Source organism: Colobus angolensis, unplaced genomic scaffold (assembly GCF_000951035.1).
Source record: "Colobus angolensis palliatus isolate OR3802 unplaced genomic scaffold, Cang.pa_1.0 Scaffold3, whole genome shotgun sequence".
Lineage (NCBI taxonomy): Eukaryota > Metazoa > Chordata > Mammalia > Primates > Cercopithecidae > Colobus > Colobus angolensis.
Genome location: NW_012116265.1, coordinates 16,441,020 through 16,455,386, shown reverse-complemented (window position 1 = coordinate 16,455,386; position 14,367 = coordinate 16,441,020). Strand labels below are relative to the sequence as shown.

Below are 14,367 nucleotides of genomic sequence, written 5' to 3'. Positions count from 1 at the left end.
CATCTCTACCAAAAACAAAAACAAACAAGCAAAAAAAAGCAGGGGTATGGTGTCATGCCTCTGTAGTCCCAGCTACTTGGGAGGCTGAGGCAGGAAAATGGCTTGAGTATAGTTCAAGGCTACAGAGAGCTGTGATCACACCACTGTACTCCAGCCTGCATGACAGAGCAAGACCTACCTGTCTCGATAGATAAATAATGTGTCGAGAACACTTTTAATTTCTGCATTACAATATTGTACAAAACGGTAGTGAACCCTCTCAGCCCACAGTGGGCACATAGCTCTTTTTGTTAATAATGTGTATATGACTGCAGTGTACCTCCTGGGAACACCATCTGTGAACCTCAGGGAATTTGTGAAATAACCTTTTCTGTTCGGGGCATTGGAAAGGAGAATCAGGGTACTTGCTTTGGCGGCACATATACTGAAAGAGAATCAGGGTGAGATGCTTACCAAACAAGGTGCACATGTAGAAGTATGCATCACAAACAAGAAGTCTTAGAAGCCACCTGTTCGTATGTGTGTGTGTGTTTTTTTGTTTGCTTTTGGAGACAGGGTCTTGCTCTGTTAGCCAGGCTGCAGTGCAGTGGCATGATCATGGCTCCTCATTGCAGCCTCAAAACTCCTGGGCTCAAAGGATCCTCCTACTTCAGCCTCCCAAGTAGCTGGGACTACAGGTATGCAGCTTCACAACTGGCTTTTTTTTTTTTTTTTCTGTAGCAATTTGCTTTCGTTTGTTTGTTTGTTTTTTGAGATGGAATCTCTCTGCATCACCCAGGCTGGAGTGCGGTGGTGCGATCTCAGCTCACTGCAACCTCTGCCTCCCAGGTTCAAGCGACTCTCCTGCCTCAGCCTCCTGAGTAGCTGGGACTACAGGCATGCGCCACCACACCCAGCTAATTTTTGTATTTTTAGTAGAGACAGGATTTTGCCATGTTGGCCAGGTTGGTCTCAAACTCCTGACCTCAGGTGATCCACCTGCCTCGGCCTCCCAAGGGCATGAGCCACCTCACCTGGCCTTTGTAGTAATTTGGATCTCAGTTCTTAGAAGACCCAACTGATAAAGATCTCAATTAGAATTCTCACTGGACAACTCAGGAGACTGAGGCATGAGGATGGCTTGAGCCCAGTTGTTCAAGGCTGTAGTACACTATAATTGTGCTTGTGCATATCCACTGCACTCCAGCCTGGGTAACACAGCAAGACCCCATCTCAAGAAAAAGAAAAAAAAACACAATCCTTACTGGGAATGCCAAGGCAACTATACCCATAAACCATCTCTAGAGTCAACAAAACCAGTTCAAGTAAGATCTAAGAAACATGGTATCTTGCCTATCTAAAAGGCACTGCTAATGGGCAGTTTTATATCAGGTGTAGCATTGTATGTGGCATGAATTTTACAGTCTTATAACTCTGACCAGTAGCTTTAAATTAAAAAAAAAAAAAAAAAAAGTCCATCCGAAATACCCTTTGGCTGTGATCTAGCAGTAATTTCATGGACTTCTCATCCAGAGGCAGACTATGAATTCAAACAGTGGTGTTATAACTGACCTAGGATTAAAACTAGAATTTGAAAGGCAATCATGATATAAATATACATATATTTATATAGTGTTTATATAGTATTAAATATATTTATATATATTTATATAGTATTTATATAGCCACCACGCTCGGCTCTCAGTTATAATTTTTTTTCTTAGTTGCACATTAACTGAGCCCCTTATAGACAAGTTATTTAATAACCTTCCCAGAGATAGTCATGACTCCTAATCTGAACATATTATCTGCTCTTATGCTTGGTCAAATTGCTCAGCAAAAACAAAGAAATGAACCCATCTATGGCCATCTGATGCAAGGGCCTAGAAATATCTTAAATGGTACTTTGAAAAGGATAATAAATCATGTGATATTTAAGAAATTGGTTTTGGTAAGGTTAGGCTAGTAAGTCTGTGAATTTATTTTATTTCCCCATAGAAATAAGGAGTTGGTGGGGCGCGATGGCTCACGCCTGTAATCCCAGCACTCTGGGAGGCCAAGGTGGGTGGATCACCTGAAGTCAAAAGTTCGAGACCAGCCTGGCCAACATGGTGCAATGCCATCTCTACTAAAAATACAAAAATTAGCCAGGCGTGGTGGTGCACGCCTGTAGTCCCAGCTACTCAGGAGGCTGAGGCAGGAGAATTGCTTGAACCCAGGAGGCAGAGCTTGCAGTGAGCCGAGATCGTGCCACTGCACTCCAGCCTGGGCGACAGAGCGAGACTCCATCTCAAAAAAAAAAAAAAAAAAAGAAAGAAAGAAGGGGCCAGGTGCAGTGGCTCAAGGCTGTAATCCCAGCACTTTGGGAGGCTGAGACGGGCGGATCACGAGGTCAGGAGATCGAGACTATCCTGGTCTCTACTAAAAAAATACAAAAAACTAGCCAGGCAAGGTTGCGGGCGCCTGTAGTCCCAGCCACTCTGGAGGCTGAGGCAGGAGAAAGGCGTAAACCCGGGAGGCAGAGACTCCGTCTCAAAAAAAAAAAAAAAAGAAGGAGTTCACATTCAAGAGGCTTAGAAAACTAAATAAACCTTCTTTGAGCTGGTTGTGTTTTCAGGTTAGTCTAATTAAAAAATTATCCTTGCATTTCAGGCAATTTCTCGGCATACGCGGGAGCTCCTGGAAATTGAAGAGCCATTATTCAAACGCTCCATCAGCCTTCCCTATAGGGATATTATCGGCTTGTATTTAGAGCGAAAAGGTCATACTGGGATAAAATCTGATTCCTTGACTTTATCTGAATTTGTCAAAGCAGCAGGATTACAGGATTATGCTCCAGAAATAACTGCCCCTGAAGAGAATGAGGAATTACCTTGCACTGAACCATAGGAGAAAGCTGCTTCACAGAGCTTGAAAGATCAAACTAAATTACTTGCGGGAAGAGGTATGGTCTTTTTTGGTTTTCTTTTTCTCCTTTTTTTTTTTTGTTTTTTTTTTTTGAGATAGAGTCTTGCTCTGTCGCCCAGGCTGGAGTGCAATGGTGCAGTCTCAGCTCACTGCAACTTCCAGGTTCAAGTGATTCTCCTGCCTCAGCCTCCTGAGTAGCTGGGATTACAGACACCCACCACCACACCAAGCTAATTTTTGTATTTTTAGTAGAGATGATGTTTCATCATGTTGGCCAGGCTGGTCTCAAACTCCTGACAGTTGATCTGCCCGCTGTGGCCTCCCAAAGTGCTGGAATTACAAGCGTGACCTACTGCACCTGGCCCTTTTTCTCCTTTTCATTAAGATCAGAGTTAGAACTGCTGGCTTCATTCCTAGTTGTGTCTCTGACTTATGGTACCTTCCCTTTGTTTTTGCAATTTAACCCCTTGTTAAAACAAAGATAGTCACGCTTATCTTTCTGGGTAATTATAAGAATTCCTGAGCTGGGCAAGGTGGCTCATGTCTGTAATCCTAGCACTTTGGGTGGCTGAGGCGGTCAGATCACTTGAGGTCAGGAGTTCAAGACCAGCCTGGCCAACAAGGCGAAACTCCATCTCTACTAAAAATACAAAAATTAGCTGAGCATGGTGGCACATGCCTGTAGTCCCAGCTACTCAGGAGGCTGAGGCAGGAGAATCATTTGAACCCAGGAAGCAGAGGTTATAGTGAGCTGAGATCGTGCCACTGCACTCCAAGCTAGGTAAGAGAGCAAGACTCTAAAACAAACAAACAAAACAAAGCAAAACAAAATTACTGAAAAATTCTAGTAATGCACCTTGTAGTAGAAACATGTTGGGGAAATATAATTAAAAATAAAATCTCCTGCCAACTCCAGAGAGAGAATTCTCTCCACAAATGCAGAAAAGAAACATTTTTATTCTTTTTTTTTTTGAGACGGAGTCTCGCTCTGTCGCCCAGGCTGGAGTGCAGTGGCCGGATCTCAGCTCACTGCAAGCTCCGCCTCCCAGGTTTAAGCCATTCTCCCGCCTCAGCCTCCGGAGTAGCTGGGACTACAGGCGCCCGCCACCTCACCTGGCTAGTTTTTTTTTTTTGTATTTTTTAGTAGAGAGGGGTTTCACAGTATTAGCCAGGATGGTCTCGATCTCCTAACCTCGTGATCCGCCTGTTTCGGCCTCCCAAAGTGCTGGGATTACAGGCTTGAGCCACCGCGCCTGGCCACATTTTTATTCTTGAATAAGCATTAAACTATGATGCACATCACAGGCAAGCTGCTAAAGAGATTGCAAAGACAAATCTCACCCTTTTAGATGGCAGAGCAGATACAATCCATGACATACATGTTAATTATCTGTGTCCAAAGGAAAAATAAAACTTCTGTCTTGACAACAAGCAGAAGTTACTATTTGGAGCCAGGTACCTAGGCTAAACTCCCACAGAGACAGGGAGACAAAGTACCAACCTCCTCAGTGCTCACATTTCAAAGAGATGTCTCCATGGCCTCCCAAAAAGAGACTGTCCTGAAGTATAAAATGGCTAGAGACTTATTCAGCTTTTAAAAAAGATTCACATACATCTCAAGGGCATAGTAAAAGGATTTACAGTGGCAAGTTCTTTAAAGGAAATGGTTGTTTTTTGTTTATTTTTTTGAGATGGAGTCTCACTCTGTTGCCCAGGCTGGAGTGCAATGGTGTGATCTCAGCTCACTGCAACCTCCACCTCCTGGGTTCAAGTGATTCTCCTGCCTCAGCCTCCTGAGTGGCTGGTATCACAGCAATGAGCCATCACACCCAGCTAATTTTTTTGTATTTTTAGTAGGGACAGGGTTTCACCATGTTGGCCAGGCTGGTCTCAAACTCCTGGCCTCAAGAGATCTGCCTGCCTTGGCCTCCCAAAGTGTGGGGATTACAAACATGAGCCACTGCACCCGGCCTAAATGAAATGTTTTACGAAAAAAAAGTGGGCAAGTTCTCTCTTCCTTTTGGCATCAGGGAAAATTTAAAAGAAAAAAATTTTTTTAGATATGTATGTATCTAAATATGTAAATATCTAAACATGGCTTACCACTATGAAATAGGTTCTGTGGTTTGCTTACAGGCTCTTTTATGTGGTACTTTCCAGGTCTTTATAATATAAAATTTAGGCTAGAGTCTACCCACGACTGCACTTCTCAAAAGAAATTATAGGCTGGGCGCAGTGGGTCACACCTGTAATCCCAGCACTTTAGGAGGCCGAGGCAGGCGGATCACTTGAGGTCAGGAGTTTGAAACCAGCCTGGCCAACGTGGTGAAACTCCATCTCTACTAAAAATACAAAAATTAGCCAGGAGTGGTGGTACGCGCCTGTAATCCTAGCTACTCAGGAGGCTGAGGCAGAAGAATCACTTGAACCCGGGAGGTGGAGGCTGCAGTGAGCCAAGATTGCACCATTGCACTCCAGCCTTGGCAACAGAGCGAGACTCCATCTCAAAATAAATAAATAAATAAATAAATAAATAAAAATAAAAAAAGAAATTATAACATATTTCTCATTACCTGAATGGCTCCAGTTCCCCTCTAGTTTTACAGATTTAACTGCTCATTCTCTTCCTGAACTCACATTTTAATCCTGAAAACAACTGTGGGCTAACAACAGTCCTGAAGGACAGTGATGAACCTCCAGTTCCCTACACCTGAATGAATAGTAAAAGATATGTTCTTCTGTTTTTCCACTGACAGAAGCAACAGTGCCTCAAATGAACATTCATGCCAAGTGTTAATATTTGATGATGAACCTAATATTTTCCCAAATTGGACTAACAAAAGTTTATCAGAAACCATTCTAACAACATACCATTGCATTTGCCTGGCTCACGATTATGTAAAAAAACGAAATGTAAATGATTAACCTAAGACCGTGGTGATTTACATATATAGCGAAAGGTTTTGTTCAAAAGCCCTTTAGCATTTAGCAAACAGTGGTTATGTTCTATGACAGAGCATAGTGACATCCCTGTTGTTTTCAACTCTTATAATTGACAAAAAGTATTTGCAAAACGTAAAGGAAACCAACAAATTTGCAATACAGATCTATATTTTGCAAAGTTAGTTTTAGCCATTAAATACCAGTTTTTTAAATGGTTTAAATGGGAACAGCTGTAAATACGATAGTACCAGAACAATCATATGTAGTCACAGTAAGCGTGACAGAAGCCATAATTCAATTAAGATGGTTTACCATACCTTCACTTCCCTATCCAAAATTGTGAGAAAATCAAACTATATCTTTTTCCAGCTACCTACTGCTGGCAAATGGATTGAAATTTGATTTATTGGAAAAGAAGCTGCAGTATGTAATTGTCTAAAACTTATAACATTATAACTTCTTGAATTTTAGAAGAGAAATAATTTGTATTAATAAGGCTTTTCTGCGGGAGCAGCTTACTTAAGTTAGGTTGTGTAGTTTCACTAGTTGCTTCTGAAAGCCAGATACATATTGATGGATAGGACCACTTGTTTTATTCTACGTTTTCCTCATCAGTACAGTTTTCTAATTCCTGATGTCTATCATGTGGCAAACACAATACAGTCACAAGACTCCCACAGTCAATTGTGATAATCAGGGCATAATATTGTAGGGAAAATCTGTGAGTGGGAAAAAATCCTGATTCCCGAGTTCTCTTATTGGGATGGAGAGCCTGTGGAAACAACTGGCTGTTCTTTGGTTAGGGAGATGCCAAATGAAGCACAGTACAGATGGGTAAGGTGGTCTTGGAGAACAGGACTGCTTGAGAGATGCTGGCTAAACGGAGTTTCCTTGAGTTGCACAGCAGTCAGATCAAACCAGGGGAAAGGCCTGAGATGAAAGAAAAATTGTTACTTTTTTATGTCTGTTCGGTATATCTGATTTGGCTGTTAAACACATCTTTTAAAGAAAGTTTTCCTCATGACCTTTTCATAAACTAGAAATTCAGCTAGAACTAGTCAATGTGTAGATTTAAGTGTACTTAATGGTGATTTCTCACACTTATGTACATTTCTCTAAGTGCGTTTGGAGAGGAATTCATAATTACAGAATTATTATAATATTGACATTGACACCCTTTGCAGAACATTTTTCTTGAATTTAGAAAGAACATACATAAGAAGATCGTGGACATTAAGCAAGGAAGAAGTCTTACTGCTTTTAAGATAGCCTCTTTAGCTATATAGATTAAAAAGTAGGCTGGGTGCAGTGGCTCATGCCTGTAATCCTAGCACTTTGGGAGGCCAAGGCAAGTGGGCTGCTTGAGCTCGGGTGTTTGAGACCAGCCTGAGCAACAGGGCGAAACCCCATCTCTACCAAAAATACAAAAATCTCGTGCTTCCATCAGAGGGAGAGGAAAAGGAACCATTTTGAAATATGCCAGAACATTCTGTTCTTAGCAAGGTCTGCCCTTGAGAGAAACTATTTAATCAGAGCCAAACCTTCTGGGGTTTTATCTGAGCCTGACTGACCTGGGGGAGGAGAAATAGCCAGTTCCAATCAGGTCTGCCCTTCCACGTGGAAGGAGCAGTGGGCTTCTCAACTCCAGCCCACTTTAGCCATCCTGTTCCACTGAAGGAGGAGAAAAAACCTGAGAAACACTTGTGAAGTTCACAGTCCAGAGCACAGGCTCACTCAAAGACAGACCTACTTATAGGACTATAGAACACTTCCCCTCTTCAACTCCTGACTACATTATTAAAGGCCTATTTACAGGCTGGGTGCGATGGCTCACGCCTGTAATCCCAGCATTCTGGGAGGCCGAGGCGGGCAGATCACAGTGTCAGGGGTTTGAGACCAGCCTGGCCAACATGGTGAAACCCCATCTCTACTAAAAATACAAAAATTAGCTGGGTGTGGTGGTGGGCACCTGTAATCCCGGCTACTCAGGAGGCTGAGGCAGGAGAATCGTTTGAACTAGGGAGGTGGAGGTTGCAGTGAGCCGAGATCGCGCTATTGCACTCCAGCCTGGGTGACAGGGCAAGACTCCGTCTCAAAAAAAAAAAGGGGGGGGGGCCTATTTAGAGCAGTTCTTTTTACCTGGTACATCGTGTCTGACTATCAAGAAAAAGTTAACAGGCATACTAAAGCCAAAAAACAAACAAAAAACCACCAAAACCCACACTTTGAAAAGCCAGAACAAGCATCAGAACCACATATAGGAGGAATATCGGAATAATCAGACTGGGAATTTAAAATAACTAAGAGACCAGGCGAGGTGACTCAATCCTGTAATCCCAGCAATCTGGGAGGCCGAGGCGGGAGGATTGCTTGAGCCCAGGAATTCAAGCTTGGGCGAAAAAGTGAGACCCCAGTCTCTACAAATAATAAAAAACCTAGCCAGGCATAAACTGTCCATTGATGACTGATTGGAATACAAAAGATAAGAGGGGAAGAAGAATCTAGGATTATTTCTAGGGTTCTGATTTGAACAACTTGGTGAAGCAGCATATAATTAGGTAAGAAACATTAGAAGAGCAGGTATAAGAGCAGGTATGTTTTTGGACGTGGTGAGTTTGAGTGGAGATGGTAAATACACTGTTACCTAGGCATAGCACTGACATTTAGGCTAGAGATGGTCAGTGTTAAGATGGCAACCTAAGTCCCCAAAGTGGAAAAGATCACCAGGAACAAAGTATAGAATGAAAAGAAGTATAGCATGAAAAGAAAAAGGCCTAGGATAGAGCCCTGAAAACACCTGGATTTAAGGGTGAGGCAGAGGAGGAGCTAGCAAAGGAGGGGCTGGGGAGTCAGGAAGAAAATGAGAACGGGAGGGATCATGTCAGCCTAGAGAAGAGACTGCTCAAGAAGGATGGCATGTTCAATAATTAAGGAAGAAAAGAGTTTAAAGCATCCAGTGGATCTAGTGACATGGAAGTCACTAGTAATAAGAGCAATAATCTTTCCATATTAGATTATCAAAGATCAAAAATATTTGTTTGATAGTTATCAAATAGAGAAGTGGCACCCTCCTATGCTGTTGGTAGAAATGTAAACAAGTACCACATTTTTTACGAGCAATTTGGGAACACCTATCAAATACAAAATATGTATAACCTTTGACCCAGAGATTCTTTCACATATGCCACCAAAATACTGGTCCAAGTGCGCAAAGTACAGGAATGTTCAAAGCAGGCCGGGCGCAGTGGCTCACGCCTATAATCCCAGCACTTTGGTAGGCCAAGGCGGGTGGATCACTTGAGGTCAAGAGTTGGAGACCAGCCTGGCCAACATGGCGAAACCCTGTCTCTGCTAAAAATACAAAAATTAGCGAGGCGTGATGGCACACTCCTGTAATCCCAACTACTCAGGAGGCTGAGGCACTTGAATCACTTAAACCTGGGAGGCAGAGGTTGTAGTGAGCCGAGATTGCGCCACTGCACTCCAGCCTGGGTGACAGAGCAAGACTATCTCAAAAAAAAAAAAAGTAAAAGTAGCCCGTAATGCAAAATTGGGGATAGGAGGAGGAACTACATCTCTATCAAGTGAAATAGGGTGAATAAATTTAATGAAATAAATGTGTCTGGTGGACACCTAGGTAGCTGCTCATAAATGAAGTAGCTATGATTGTACTAACATAGAATGGTAGCTGTGATACAGTAAGTACAAAAGCAGAATACATAGTTCCCACGTGTCTAACACTGTATATGTAGGAATAGATATGCATATACATTATAACAATATAAATCTTTGTAAATGCATAGATAAAAATATAAATACTGTTAGAGGTGAAATCTATGAAACAGGATTTGGAAGGCAAAGGACGACATTTACTTTTCCACTCTTTGAAATTCTTTTTTTTTTTTTTTTTTTTTTGAGACGGAGTCTTGCTCTGTCGCCCGGGCTGGAGTGCAGTGGCCGGATCTCAGCTCACTGCAAGCTCCGCCTTCCGGGTTTACGCCATTCTCCTGCCTCAGCCTCCCAAGTAGCTGGGACTACAGGCGCCCGCCACCTCGCCAAGCTAGTTTTTTGTATTTTTTAGTAGAGACGGGGTTTCACTGTGTTAGCCAGGATGGTCTCGATCTCCTGACCTCATGATCCGCCCGTCTCGGCCTCCCAAAGTGCTGGGATTACAGGCTTGAGCCACCGCGCCCGGCCTCACTCTTTGAAATTCTTTACAGAAAGGTATGATTTTTATCAGTGTTTAAAGAGAACATGAAAGGATAAAAGAAAAAAGCATTAACTAAGCAGAGTCTGGGAGAAATGAGAATGGCCAGCTGTCTGATGCCCTTACCTTTCCTGAGACAAGTTCTTGCCATAGGCTTTGCTGACAAAATCTGTTAATTGAAACTTTGGGCAAGATGCTGTGTCTTTCCCACAGTCTTCAAAGTGCACAGAGAGAAAGAGTTCACTCAGAAGCTGCAGCACTTGGGAGTGGGCCATGTTTCTTGCTGTGCATATGTTTAGGGCCGCATAAAACACTCCCTCCAACCACTTGATCTTGAGGATTATTCCCCCTACACATCAGTGAGAAGGTAAATACCAGTTAGCACCACCAAAAATGAGTTGCAGAGAACCTAGAATAAACCCCCAACACTGAATAGCCACCTTTTTGAATAGCCACCTTTTTTCCAAGACAGGTTGGTAATATGAACCACAAGATAAACAAGCCCTACTTGTGCCCTTTATCATGTGTTGACCATCCCAAAGGCGGACAGATACAACTAATGTAGACATTGCTAATGGCAAAAAGTGTCTCTAGAATAGTCGTTGCTAATAAGGAGAAGGAACTGGGGAAAACTGCAAGATTAAAACAGGGAAAAGCCATTTTAGTCCAACATTACATCCTCCTATTGAAATAAGCTATCTCCTCTTTTGGTTTTTAGTTTGTCCTTAAGAAGTCCAAATGATCAGGCTTCTCAGCTCTTCCTAAGTAGTTCTCCTGCAGTACCTTGTGCCTTACACACACACACACACACACACACACACACACAGAGAGAGAGAGAGATTTAATAAGATAGCAATGGGCCAAAAGGAAAGTAATTTTCAAAAGAATGCCAGAAATATGTTGAGCCATGACCAGCAGGACTGTAGGGACAGGTAGCTTGAAGAATCGTAGGATCTTGGAGAGCAGCTATGACTTTCTTATTGGCCCCCCAGATGCTGACAGAATCTTCACCATACTGGTACTGAGGCCGCAAGATATTGGTGTGGTTCAACAGTAGTTTCAGCCTGGAAGTAAAGCCAAGACAAGGAGTGCAATGCCAGGACTAGAATAAATGACCACATAACCCACTGTGTTTACATCCAACCCATAAACAGACTCCCCCACACAGCTCAGAGATAAATGCGGGTCTGGGTCTGTGCTGAGAACACTAATTAATTGGACCGTTCATCCACCTAATGGATGTGCTGGATGGATGGATGGAGCCACCATGTGCTGCCCAGACTTTTTTTTTTAGGAAGAAAAAAAAAAATCTCAGAGAAGCCTTTTACTCCAATGTACTGCAGGATAACCATGTGTCAGATAATGTACAAATCCTTACTTATTGAATGTTATGTGCCAGGCACTGGGCTAGAAACTAAGTGTGCAGAAATAATACTTGACACATACTTTCAGTAGCTTTTCATGTTATTGACTGATGATTTCTCTTCTCATTGATGCACAAGGAGAATACTTCAGTGTTCAAGTAATGGGAATAAATGTTTTATTGCAATTGTAAATCTTTGTACAGCAACAAAAATGGTTTGTGGGTACTATTTGTGGGTAAGCAGGGAAGTTACAAAAAAGATTGGCTAACTATGTTCTTCTACAGATAAAGTTGCTTCCCCCTTTTTACTAGAAATGACCAGCTCTAAGAGGTAAGGGCTACAGTGGAGGTGGGAGACAGAAGTCAGAAACAGGGAGACAGAACAGTTGTGCCAGTTCCGTTCTCACCCTAACAAGATACCTGGGTAGTGGGATGGCAGCTACAAAGCTGTACACAATGCTGGTCTTCTCAAGGCTGGTGTGAATTTCTACGCAGATATTAGGCAGCTGAGATGGCAAGCAGCAGAGGAATATCACGTCGGCCCAACTCACCAGATCAGCATTATGGTAAAAGCATTTGATTCCCAGCTTCTGGAGCTCACCTGGAAGGGAAAAAGGAAGACAGAAAGAGCACAGTACTAAGGAGTTTGACCTGAACATCAACTATGGGGAGAGGGTGATCATTATTTTAGCTCAGTAAATCAACCCAAGTCTTGTTGCTCCATAAATCAGAAGATATTCCTTCCTATAGGCCTTCTAAAAGCCATGCAGCAATGCCCTAACTCCAGTACTAAAGCCGCAGTAGTAGCTGAGACTACAGGCACATGCCACCACGCCCAGTTAATTTTTGTATTTTTAGTAGAGCCGGGGTTTCACTATGTTGGCCAGGTTAGTCTCGAACTCCCATCCTCAGATGACCCACCCATCTTGGCTGCCCAAAGTGCCAGGATTACAGGTGTGAGCCACCACACCTGGCCTACAATTCATCTTTATCTTACTTTTAGATCAAGTGCTATAATTTTTCCGATTTTTTTTCTTTTTTTTTTTTTTTGAGATGGAGTCTCGCTCTGTCCCCTGGGCTGGAGTGCAGTGGCGCGATCTTGGCTCACTGCAAGCTCCGCCTCCTGGGTTCACGCCATTCTCCTGCCTCAGCCTCCTGAGTAGCTGGGACTACAGGTGCCCGCCACCGCGCCTGGCTAATTTTTTGTATTTTTAATAGAGACGGGGTTTCACCATGGTCTCGATCTCCTGACCTTGTGATCCGCCCGCCTCGGCCTCCCAAAGTGCTGGGATTACAGGCGTGAGCCACCGCGCCCGGCCCCGGATTTTTTTTTTTTTAAGACAGGGTCTTGCTCTGTCACCTGTGGTGTGATTATGGCTTACTATAGCCTCAACTTCCTGAGCTCAAAGGATCCTCCCACCTCAGCCTCCCAAGTAGCTGGGACCACTGGTGAGTGTGACCATGCCCAGCTAATTTTTTTATTTTGTGTAGAGACAAGGTCTCACTATGTTGCCTAGGCTGGCCTCAAACCCCAGGACTCAAATGATCCTCCCACCTCCGTCTCCCAAGTTCTGGGATTACAGGCATGAGCCACCATGTGCTGCCCAGACTTTTTTTTTTAGGAAGAAAAAAAAATCTCAGAGAAGCCTTTTACTCCAATGTACTGCAGGATAATCGTGTGTCAGATAATGTACATAGTACTTTACATTGTCTAAGGTGTAACCCCCACAAGGACCTTATGAAGCAGAAATGAGTAGCAGTCTCATTTTACAGATGAGGAGACTGAGGATTCTAGAAATCATATGACTTTTCCAAAGGTACAGAGCTGCTGACTTGAGGTGGTGGAAAAGACTAGGAGAGTGGAAGGTATAAATCAGAGGCTGAGAGGAGTCTGCAAATATTTAACAGTTTCTGTAAAGCATATACAAATTAATTTTATTAGGATATTTATAAATGAAGAAAGACTCACAACTCATGTAGTTGCATAAAAACACTCACTGGTAGTTCTTTTTTTTCTTTTTTTTTTTAGGCTAGAGACGGGATCTCACTATGTTATCCAGGCTGGTTTCCATCTTCTGGCTTCAAGTGATCCCCCTGCCTTAGTCTCCCAAAGTGCTGGGATTATGGGCATGAGGCAATATGGATTTTCAAAAGTATAAACCTAAAGTGTACACTCATATCTGGTGATGTCATAAATGTCATTGGAAAACAGAATATAACAGACATTGGCAAGTGACTTCTTATGTTAGCCACTGAGAGTACATGGCAAATGTAATGCTGAGGTTATCTAGATATTGATAAACCTGGAAGAAAGACAGATGATTTGGTTTGGCTCTGTGCCCCCACCCAAATTTCATCTTGGAATTGTAATCCCCATGTGTCGAGGGAGGGACCTGGTGTGAGGTGATTGGATCATGGAGGCAGTTTCCCCCATGCCGTTCTCATAATAGGGAGGGAGTTCTCACGAGAGCTAATGGTTTAAACATGGCAGTTTCCCCTGTGTGCTCTCTCCTCCCACCTTGTGAAGAAGGTACTTGCTTCTCCTTCACCTTCCACCATGATTGTAAGTTTCCTGAGGCCTCCACAGCCATGCAGAACTGTGAGTCAATTAAACCTCTTTTATTTATAAATTACCCAGTCTCAGACAGTATCTTTATAGCAGTGTGAAAACAGACTACTACAACAGGACAAAGTTTACAAAACAGGCATATCTATCATTCTTTCATGTGTTGTTCTCATTCTTTTCATGTGCATAGAAGCTGATGTTTAGCATTTTGAATTCTTGTTTCCTTACACAACACACACTGACATTTTACAACTATAATTTTATTCTAATAAATACATTGCTTTGCAAAGAATATGTGTACTTTGTTGAAATATCACATATATTAGTCCTATTGATGGGATAAATATACCTTGAGTGGTAAGATTTTTTTTTTTTTTTTTTTTTTTTTAGGCTAGAGACGGG

At 42.6% G+C, this 14,367-nt stretch overlaps 2 protein-coding genes across 2 annotated transcripts in view; one reads left to right on the top strand and one right to left on the bottom strand.

The window, feature by feature from the left end:
* Positions 1–2,920, top strand: part of SAMD15 (sterile alpha motif domain containing 15) — a 15,165-nt gene extending 12,245 nt beyond the window's left edge. The window contains exon 3 of the mRNA XM_011949496.1: positions 2,632–2,920. Coding sequence (XP_011804886.1) covers positions 2,632–2,868 — 237 coding nt within the window. The 3' untranslated portion in view covers positions 2,869–2,920. The remainder of the gene's footprint in view (positions 1–2,631) is intronic.
* A 3,481-nt stretch (positions 2,921–6,401) lies between these two features.
* NOXRED1 (NADP-dependent oxidoreductase domain containing 1) overlaps positions 6,402–14,367 on the bottom strand; it is a 32,163-nt gene continuing 24,197 nt past the window's right edge. Inside the window, exons 2-5 of the mRNA XM_011949803.1 lie at positions 11,820–12,050; positions 10,949–11,100; positions 10,163–10,385; positions 6,402–6,759 (exon numbers count right to left, since the gene is read on the bottom strand). Of these exons, the coding sequence (XP_011805193.1) occupies positions 6,585–6,759; positions 10,163–10,385; positions 10,949–11,100; positions 11,820–12,050 (781 nt within the window). The 3' untranslated portion in view covers positions 6,402–6,584. The remainder of the gene's footprint in view (positions 6,760–10,162; positions 10,386–10,948; positions 11,101–11,819; positions 12,051–14,367) is intronic.